Consider the following 11,201-nt stretch of genomic DNA (forward strand, 5'->3'; position numbering starts at 1 on the left):
ATGTAGTTGGCACTAAGAAACATTTTTCGACATTTAACATAACTAGGAGAAAAGAAAATATAAATATAAATATCAAATTCAACAGATTATTATTATGTTTGCATGATGAAAAATTAAACAATAAAGAAAAAAAACTTTCCACATATAGAATAATTAGGACTCTCCAAAGTCCTAAACCAACTGGCCCTAAATAGTTAAAAATAGGCTGCTGTTCTTTTCTACCTCTCCTGGTCGCCTGGCAGAGATGTTAAAAGACCTGATGAACTCAGTGAGCCCAGCAGGTGACATCTCTGATGTCTCACAGTACGTTCAATGGACATATTGTGCACAAACAAATGTTTAACCACTCATTTATAATATATAAACTGGCCGGATGATAGGGGTGAGTATCGGCATGGGTGTTGCGATAAGATATGTATTGCGTACTTGGATCATGATACGATATTGCATTGTCACTATATATTGCGATATTTTTTCCATCCATCAAAATAAAATGTATTTAAAAAAAGCAAGTGCTGTATATGTTCATCGGAAGATATTGATCATTTGGTTATTTTGATATCCATGTTGTTTGGTGTCTGAGACAGTCCACAATTTCCACTCTGACTGCCTCAACTATAGATGTGGCGCTGCAACGCACTGAGGTAGCCCGTTTTCCCTTATAGGTTTAAGTAAAAGTGTTTTGTTTTCACAAAAAATCAATACTAGGAACTGAAAGATCGAAATTTGTCAGGCACAGGAAAATCACGATATATCGCCAAAGCGATTTTCTTCCCACACCACTACTGGATAAATATACATTTTTCTCTTTATTTTAATTCTGAATTCAATTATTTAAATAACACTGAATATTAATGCTTTAAACATCTTAATAATTTTACAGTTTTATCTGTGAATTGCTAGATACAAAAAAATTGAATTGTTTTCAGTGTCCTTTTCGGCTTCCCGTACTTTTGTTTTTGAGAGAAGGCAAGTATATATAAATCTCAAACATGCAGAAATTATAAAGTTGGAAACATAACTTCAAAAATATGCACTAAGTTCGCATTTTTAAATGTGTTCGGCTTTGCAAAGTGTAATGTATAAAATGGGAAACTTGACGTCTAACATTTGTTTAGCAAATAATATAAACTAGAACTTTTTCATTGACATAATGACGGTCAGGGTTATCTTATAGTCATATGTTAAACATAGAGCAAAAATTAACCATTTAACAACTTGTATATGTTTGAACGCTACTTTACCAGCGAGTTAGAAAACACGGTTCAATAAAAGCGTTAGCTTACGTCTTTGCTCCTTCTGCTTGGCGCCCAGGTGCTCTGCCTCCTCTTCATCTGACTCAAATGCTTTCATTGATAAATATAACCTACATGAAATTCTAAACACAGAGTCAATAAAGCTGCAAGGCTACACACATCAGCCCAACAACAGCCATTATAACAAAGACGTCATAACGGACTCAGGAAAAGCGGCGTTAGTTTTTCACACCCTTGCTTGTTACGAAAACGACATAGTCATTTTGTTTAATTGACGACTTCACCGCCCCCCTCTAAAACACCCCAGTGAGTTGCCGGTACATAGATAAAGCACCCATCTGCCGTGCTACTGAGGTTCGCACTTCCGTAAACACAAAGTAATGATGGGAAATGTAGTCTTTTCAGCTTTGATTTGGCAGATTCTGTAGTGAGTAAATGTCTAAATACATTGTATTCAAGTAATATTTTTTATTAAAAAATTATGTACTTATATTATCATTTTTTATTATAAAATTATAATATAAGTATTTGTAGGCTTATGCTTCAATGGGATTAGATATGATGGCTTTAAAGTTGTGCCGTGGTATAAACATTTTAATGCTAAAATGTAAAAATACTATATACGTATATCACCCAAACTTTTTTTTTTTTTTTTTTTTTTTTACATGAGGTATATCTTTCAACATCACATAGTCACGCTGATACTTTTTGTATTAATTTGTGCATCAAGTCATAATAACACCCCAATATGTCATACTGGGTATATATAGTATTTTAATTTTTTTTAAATAAAATGTTTATTATAAAAAGACACAACAAAAAAAGGTCATGTCAATTTGCCTGTTTAATTTGACATTAGAGATTAAAGTGCATGGTGGTTTCTCAACATCATTTTGTGATGGACTTGCAACCTGTCTAGGGTGTAGCTCTGCCACCTAGTGGTAGAAAGAAACAACAACAGAAGAAAAAAAAAAGCCCAAAACTTAATAATTTCAACAAGCAATAATTAAATCTGTTAGTGTAACTTTTAGAAATGTTATTATATTTATCTTTAGTTACAGTAAAAGCTACATGAACAATAGGATATTAATTATTGGAATTTAACTAATTTTGATATAACCAGAGAGAGAAAATAGCTTCTATCTTTGAGGAAACTGGGTTTATGTGCTGGTGAACTTGCTGATAGCAGTTAGTCCTTTCAGCAACTATGATGCAGTTTCTGATTAAGAAAGAATATCTCTACATCTGAAAATGTCCAGCTGGTTGGAAAACTGAAAATGAGCAACAGTATTACTCTGGAAAAGAAGAGACATATTTCTGGTGAACCTACCACACCTATCTTGTTGCACCTAAAACAGAAAATAATATAATAGTTGGCTATTATAGAATTGTATCCTTTTTGTATTGTATGAAGCTAGCTTGCTTATAAAATCTTACATTATTACTACATCATCAATAATATAACTGGAACTATTCTAGGCTATAATATATATCTAGGACTGCTATTCTGGGAAATAAAGTCATTATTTTATTTCTATGCATTTGAATGTAAACAATGCTAGTAGTTGATGGCATAGGCCAAAAATAAATGGACTATCTTATATCTTCAGAGTTAATCTGAGATTATTCTTCTTTTACATACCTTTATTAAGAGAATCACTATGTTCTTTGATATGTAAATTCATAATTTCATAGCCGGTCACTTTTTTGGGATGTGTGAAAGTCACTACATTTATACATGACTGATTCTTTTATTATATCAATTGGCCAAAAATGGTATAACATGTTACATTGCCAGCTTATTATAATTACACAATTTTAAACTTACAACTTTTTTAATTGCAAAATTTGTTGAATACCTTTTTTATTGTTCTTTCATATCCTTTAGTGACATACTTTAAAGGATTAGCCTTTGGGTTTTTTTCATATTAGGTTTTTAAGCATTTACCACCAATGACACCCTTGGTGTCAGATTCTTTGGTGTGAGGGGCCATGAGAGCAACATTTAAATATTCAAGCTAGTATGTGAAGACATGTTTAGCTTTTCTATTACAGTAATATTCTCCTAGATAAGAAATGTTTTTGAATAAAAAATAAATAAAAGTGCATTCATAAAAATGTATTTTAAGAAGAAGCTCATTTTGGTGTTGGCTCCTCTAGCAACTAGCTTTGATGTAAAAAAAAAAAAAAAAAAAAAAAACAGAAACATGACGAAGATTGTATACATTTTTGCATCACCTTAATCCTGTTTCAGAGATCGAATGTGACCAAAAATCTTTAGTTTTATTTTCAGTGTGAGCTTAACACAGGAAGATCATTGGCACTGCCTCCAACCTCCAATTTCAGAGTAATCACAGAGGTTAAATAATTGTCTGATGAAATCATTAGACGAAAACCAGTACAACATATTTGAGACTGGAGTTCTTTTAAAATGGAACATTTTAACGGATCTTGATCCATTTTTAACTATAGCTGAGCTTCATCCTCCATGATCAATTTATCTGGAGTTACAATCAAAAGAGCTATCAGCTGCATTTAAGATGTTTGATACCATCGGCCTACAATTTGTTTCCTCGAAACTCCTGAACAATCCCTAGAAACTCAGCATTTTTTGTGTTTTGAAATTTGCTCTAAGTGTTTCAGAGTTTTCAACCCCAGATTATTTGTCCTCATGCAATTGGCAATCTGTTATATTATACACTCTTCTGATTTGGAATAAAACCTTGCAAATGTAAGGATTAACTGGCAGTGCTCATTTCTTCTTCAGACTCTTAATATATCATCTTTCTTGACACCTACAACGTTTCTGATCTCTGACCTCCAAAACTTCTCTTTTATTCTATTATTTGAAATCAAAGTGAAACAGGAACTGAAGTATTTAATCAATCAAATTTCTGCTAAAGCTCTTTTTATTACTATTTTGTTTTTCAATTTATTATTTAATGCTATTTTGAGGCGAACATCCAGGACCAATAATGCTCCAGTTATTTTCTAATTATGAGCTGTATGTTTCAGATCTATAAACTAAATGTCAGAACTTTTGGTTGCTATTAAAAACCGACCCACTCAGATTCGGGGGGGGCGGGGGTTCTTGGTGTGGTTCCATGCAGTGGAAAGTAATAGCCAGTGATTATAGTGGTGCTGACAAAATGGTCAAAGTTGCCATGGATACAACCTCTTCCTATTGCACAATAGCAGAAAACTTCCTGTGGAACAAGCGGTAGCTGTACTTTTGATTTTTGCGACATTTTCGGTGTTCAGCAGAAGAGCCGATGAGTCAGAGTGGGGCGCATTCATTCATAAACTGACAATGCTTTCTCAACTAGGTTTGACATTTTCACTTCTAGTTTATTTCTAACAGCTTAAACACAGAGCTGAATCGGCCCTGAGAGGCTTTTGTTGCTGAGTAAATTTCAGTTTTGTGCAGCCTCTGACTTCAAAGAACATCAAAAGCAACACGCTTTTGTTCCACGCACAACTTTGACAGCGAGTTCTTTGGAATAAATTGTGTCACTAAAGGCACATTTTGAAAAACCTCGGTAATCCCATGGTACCTTGCAACTGCACTCCATGAAGCTCTCTAATCCAACATAAGATAACAGCAGTATGTATTAGATGCGCATGTCATACAAACATTCTCTCATTTGACTTTTTGCTAAATAATAACACTTTTTTCTAATTTTGCTTTAGTATAATATGCTCAGTGCTATTATTACCCTTCAGTCTTTGAATTGTGACCGCTTCTGAGTTCTTTATTATTGCTGAAAAATTGTAGCCAAATGAAATCACCCTTATTTGTGTGTAGCGTCTTTGTTTCTGGTTCGGCTTCTAGTATGAACAGTTCGGCGGAGGGTGCAGCCAGCCTGGGCCTACTCTTCATCCAGCAGTGCATGGACCACCCAGGGACCGACACCGTGATCCGGTTTTTGGACTTTAACATCCTCCATCAGAGGCTTATCCAGCACTCAGAGCACTGATTTTACAGGAACGCTGAGCCATTCTCGTGATGATTTGACCATGACTTTTGTTAAAATGTCCTGGTGTTTAAAACAACAAGGCTGCAAAACAGTACAACAGTGTTACAGATTATCCAATATGCTTAACAATGGGCATGAAGGTCTTTTTTTTTATATTGTTTTTCTATTTTTTTTGTACGTCTCAGACTGAAGTATTGAAGGACAAGATCAGATTAAAAATGTGTATTTGTTGCAAAGGGCAGGAAACCCTGGAAACCTGGGACAGGATAATTTCCCTAATAGCTTTAATAGAGTGTATAGATCTCCAGTTTGACCCTTGACCCAAGCAGAGAATGAGAAAGGGTACAGTAAAAGGGAACGTTTAAAAAAGAAATTCAGTAATAAATATAAGAAGAAGCAAAAGATTTAGTTAACAAAAGAGTTTCTCGTGGCTAAATTGAAATAAAGTCAGAAAAATCTATGCATAGACTCTGTTGGGATCTGGAGATCTGCCACCTGTCTCCAGCAGAGAGCGCTGTGGGTCTCCTGGGCTGGAGCCTCCAGCACACCTGAGGATCATCAGCCCATCAGGAGACCTCCTACATAAGCAGCAGCCAGACCTGTCTTCTTCGCCGGAGTGTTGACCAGTTTTGGTTAGCGGAACCTGAGCCTCTGTTACACGTTGAGAATCTCAGTCTACTCTTGAGAGAAACTAGATTCTAACCAGCCTCTGTCCTCTCTGCTCACAGGAAAGTCTGTCTGAAGTCTGTAGCTCTGGAGGAGCTAGCTTGGAAACCTGCCTACCTGCCCTAGGAAGCCAAACCTGAAGACAATCAGTCTGGATTCCCCAGCCAGCTCTCAAGGGAGAGCTAGGACATCACTTCAAGGTCTAAAACTCTCTAGTCTGAAGCTAGACGCTGCTGCTGAGCTCTCTGCTGAACCCACTGTCTCTGGACCCAATTGGTTCCCCCTCTCCAGTGATCTGTCTGAACCTCATCAAGGTACAAATCTGAATCAAACATCAATCAAGTCTTCTCCGCTGCCTGGCTAACCAAACAATCCATCTCTGCAGATACTCAGTGATTGCTGTCCCGGACCTGTACCAGAACCAGCTCTTGTTATTCTGTGTGCTCAACCTTTAATAAACTGTTAAACTTTTACCCCGTTTCTGTGGTGTTCTGCATGTGGGTTTATACACTAGAGACCCATTATGACAGACTCCAGTTTTGAATAAAGTAAACCTTTCAGTACCTTTAATGAAGAATATTTTCATAATTTCTGTAGTCCTGATTTTACACATCACTCACCTTGAAGTATGTTATCTCACATAACAAAACTGTAAATATAATTATTGTGTTACCTGAAGGTACAGAACAAAACAACAAAAAAAAATTAAATCTTAATTAAAATCTGGTTTCAAATGGACTGCAGAAGAAGATAGAGATGGATAACATGAGAGATGTTCTGATTTAATATCAAAACATAAGGAGTTTTTAAAATTCTGAATTATTAGCCTGATCAACCTGCACCAATGTTGGAGAACTAAATAATGGGGATGTAACCTTAGTGAAAACTATTAGTCATTCTTCCTCTTCTGTTGATTATGGTATATAGAATTACAGTTTATGGGAATATATGAAAAACAAACCCCTTGTTTCACAATTAAGTGTCACATTCCCAAATCGCAAAAAAATATTAGGCAAGGCAAATTTATTTCTATAGCACAATTCAGTACAAAGACAATGCAAAGTGCTTTACATGATTAAAATATAGGAAAATAAAACAGAATCAAAGCAAGTAGGAAAAAAAAATAAATAAAAAAATAAATAAAATAAAATAAAAAATGCAGAAACAAAAAAGAATATTAAAAACAGTTGGACTATGATAGGTGAATTCTCATCAATGCTTCTTTTTAAGGTATAAAGAAATTATTTCAGCTATTTTGACTTTGTTCATATGGAAATTGTCACAAGGAAACATTTCAACACCTTACTGCTGTTTTAACCAATTTTCTCTCTGGCATTTTTTGGTAATGGTGTTTTAGCATTATTAATATAATTAGGATTAAATATTTTCATCAAGCACCATACAGGAAAAAGAAGCCTTTAGTCTGAATTTAAATTTCAGAGTTTAAACATGAATCCTCATTTTGACCTAGTTAAGTTTGCTTTAGGTGTTGTTCCCAAAATCCGATTATTTGATAGATTGGAGGTACTTTAATCATTAAAAAAAAATGCTTCAGTAGGTCTTGGTCTAACAATTAGATTTAGGCTCAAACTAAAGCTTAAGCCCTGTATGGATAAGCGGCCCAGAGGTCCATATTTGGCCTGGTACAACAGAAAAGGTTGTTTTTGTTGAAATAAACTCCTACACACTTGGAACATAAAAGCTATTCTTGAGACTTGGTGACCTTAAAGATGCAGCTTTTTGCTGCAGATCTCTAACAGGAAACTTTGTTTTTATCAGATCTAAACCGTTTTATTCGCTTTAGATATTAATCTGACCATACGGCCAGTTTAGATGAGTAGCTGTTTTCTTGTAGCCATTTTTAGCCACACATCCGCCTCAATGGAGCAAGATGTTTCCTTATCTAGTTTGATATATGGAGTTTTTAAAATTGGGTCCCTCTTTTATAATTTTTTGAATGTTTTGTCATATATTTAATTGGGAAAATATCAAAAATTTGACTCTTTGATACAATGTAAGGTAGTCCATAAACAGAACAATAACTATTAATTTATTGACCCAACTCCTAACTTTTATGTATAAACTGCTGCTAATAAAATTGAAAATCTCAACTAATCCTCAACTTGACCCCTTAGAGCGAATAACTTTTTAAGGATCCACTTCAAAGAAAGTATTTCTCTACCTAAAGATGGTCTGAGCTATGAGATGATTGTCAACCTATCATTGCACAAACCAGACATCTGACGCTGCAGAACTGGAGAGCTCCTTCAGTGACAGACTTCTGCACCCTAAATGCATCAGGGAGCGTTATCACATATCCTTTCTTCCAGCTGATTTTGCAGTTTCTAGACAATTAAATAACATGCTGCTGTCATTTTGTACATCTTTAATGTTGCTGCTACTTTCAACTATCCATTACTGTAAAAATGTCCATAGCTTTATATTGGATATTTATTCTCCAGGTGCACAGTTTTTATATTGTTAAAACACTTTACAGTATTTTATTTTTTATCTTTTAACTCTTCACTATTATGTTATTCTTATACATTTTTCTAAGGTCCACATTTGTATGACCATTAATCTTTTTGCTGCTGTAAACACCAGAATTCCCTCATAGTGGGACAATAAAGGTATTTTCTATTCTATTCTATTCTATTCTATTCTATTCTATTCTATTCTATTCGTCAGCCAGTTTGCTAAAGACAGGCAGACCATAAGGACATGGAATACTGGAACCCTGTCCTGTGGTCTAATCAGACCGAGATAAACTCATATGGTTTGGATGGTGTGAGGCGTGTGTGGTGGCAACCAGGTAAAGGTTACAAAGAAAAGTGTGTCTTGCCTTTAATCAAGCATAGTGGTGGGAGTATTGTGGTTTGGGGGTGCTGAATGCTGAAGGGAACTATAGCTCATTCGGTATGCCTGACATCCTGAAACTGGGCCAAAGGGCAGCATTCAAACAAGATGAAGGCCCCAAAAACGCATCTGAAGAGGACCACTGCTTAAGGTGCTGTCCTCAGACCTAAAGCCTGTTGAGCCATCTGTGCGTCATCCTCAGAGTAAGAGGTCCATCAACCAGCTCAATAATATCTACACGGAGGAGAGGATCCAAGTGGAAACCTGTGAAGCTCTGTTCAACTCAGAGCTAATAATAAAGTAGACCTTAAAAGAACAGAAATTATTACTATTAGATTGTCTGTACAGATTATATAACATATAATATTCATTCTGTAAAAGTTTAAAAAACAATCCACTGGACTTGGTTTCCAAGATTTGAAGACACTTCGCTACCTCTCCAGGAAGCTTTCTCATTCAAATTGAGTCTTCAAAACTTGGAAACCAAGTCCAGTGGATTGTTTTTTTAACTTTTACGGAATGGTTATGACCTGGATGACTGAGAATCTTCATCAGCATACATATAATAAGTTTATGTTACATAAAGATATGTGCAAACACGTGAGGAGTGTACTCACTCATATGAGACACTATTTTTCTTTTAAATTCTGATGCATTTTAATTTTTTCAACATACTTTCTATGCATTATCTCAACAAAGGCCAATAAATAAGCTTCCTAACTGTGATCTTACACTGGACAGGGGCTCATATAACAGGCTGCTACTTTTGTTGTCAGAGGAAAATTTTTTGTTTTATAAATGTATTTGCGTGCCTGGGTATTTCCAGGAAACCACATTGGCCAACCACAAGAGGCCTACGCAAACCCTGCTGTCCCACTCTTCTTAAATGTCCCTGTCTCAGCCTTTGTAACCAGTTCCCCATCTCTTAACTGCCATTATCTCCACTCACTCCAAACTTCCCCTCCCACCAGATCATCTATTCCTCCCAAGTGAGCTCTTTATTATATCTTATTTTTACCAGAGGGTGGGGGATCGCTTTTTTCAGAAGTATAAAAAAACATATCACACTCTAACAATAGCGTGGAAAAAAAAAAAGAATAATGTGAAAAAGTACCCAAAAAAAAGTCACTATTTCAACTTGACTTTATGGAAATTAGTAAAAACAAAAAATAGAAACACACAAGAGAGGAAGAGGGAAGATATGTGTATGGGGGGGTGGGGGTAAACTAGGTCTGTATACAGTAAAAATGGTGCTTTGTGCCACATCTGAACCAGGCGTCTGTGATCTGCTATCTTTTTGCAGCACCCACAGAACTTCCTACACTGAAGATGGATTCAGAAAACAGATGCTTTTCTTTTTTTTTTCTAGAAATAGCACAGAGAAATAGACGTCTTCGGGGAAATGCTACGATTGTGCAACAATGAGCCTCAGGCGGCATAAAGGTTTACTTCAACGTATGGTGGAGTGTTTACGCTTGTGTTCTATAATTACGCTTCTTCCTCTCAAACAGAAACACGTCAACGCAGTGACACAGTTCAGTTATGTAGAAATATTATTCAAAAGTTTATTGCAAATTTAAAAATAAAATCATTAGGGTTACTTTTTGTTGCAAATCTGCTAATTTTATATGCAAAATTATGCATCTGTATTGAAGCATTGAAAAAATGTGTTTTCGAAGATGAGACACAAACTGTATTTTATTTTATAAAGATATATGGCCTTCTCATTTAATGTAAAAGACTGCTTTGTGGTCTTTCCTTTGACAGTCTTCAGATATGACCAGTAGACAGTATATTCCTGGATATTATTGGAAACTTGAGTGGAAGGAAAATGCTTAGTAGTTAAAAAAAAGTGAAGAAGCAACAAACCCATGAATGTGTTTAAGTGTGACAGCTTCCATACTGGATGCATTCACTGATACAAGACCAGCCCTTACCACAGCACGGAAAATCTACTCTCTACTTTGCTTAGGGTGATGCTTCTCTGGTATAAAATATCTAATGTTACATTAGAATATTGAAAGATACTTCATGTTGAATTCATATGAGCTGTATTGCAATACTTAGAACTTAACTTTGCATTTATTTGCTATTACCTTCACTACTAACCAAAATAAAAGCTTCAATCCAGTTTTAGTCTCATTTTTAGCAGTCTTGTTAAAGCAGCCATTCAAAGCAGAACCACACACACACACACACACACACACACACACACACACACACACACACACACACACACACACACACACACAATACGAGCCAAGAACCACAATAGTCAAGAGTTCTAGTAAAAATAATTCATATTTTCACAACATATAAATTATTGAATCACACAATACAGATATTTTGATATGAATAAATACTTAACAAATAAAACCAGGCTTTTTTTTCATACAATATCCTACTGTCAAAAGAAACCTCCAAACAATTTGCATGTTTTGTTACA

General features: G+C 35.3%; 1 protein-coding gene across 1 annotated transcript in view; it reads right to left on the reverse strand.

Annotated features, from left to right (window-relative positions):
- The window catches only part of sdccag8 (SHH signaling and ciliogenesis regulator sdccag8), a 60,767-nt gene extending 59,219 nt beyond the window's left edge, over window positions 1-1,548 (reverse strand). The window contains exon 1 of the mRNA XM_038296099.1: window positions 1,287-1,548. Coding sequence (XP_038152027.1) covers window positions 1,287-1,353 — 67 coding nt within the window. The 5' untranslated portion in view covers window positions 1,354-1,548. The remainder of the gene's footprint in view (window positions 1-1,286) is intronic.
- Between the last annotated feature and the right edge of the window lie 9,653 nt (window positions 1,549-11,201).

The sequence above is a fragment of the Cyprinodon tularosa genome, unplaced genomic scaffold (assembly GCF_016077235.1).
Source record: "Cyprinodon tularosa strain WSP-4 unplaced genomic scaffold, ASM1607723v1 ctg368, whole genome shotgun sequence".
In the NCBI taxonomy this organism is placed as follows: domain Eukaryota; kingdom Metazoa; phylum Chordata; class Actinopteri; order Cyprinodontiformes; family Cyprinodontidae; genus Cyprinodon; species Cyprinodon tularosa.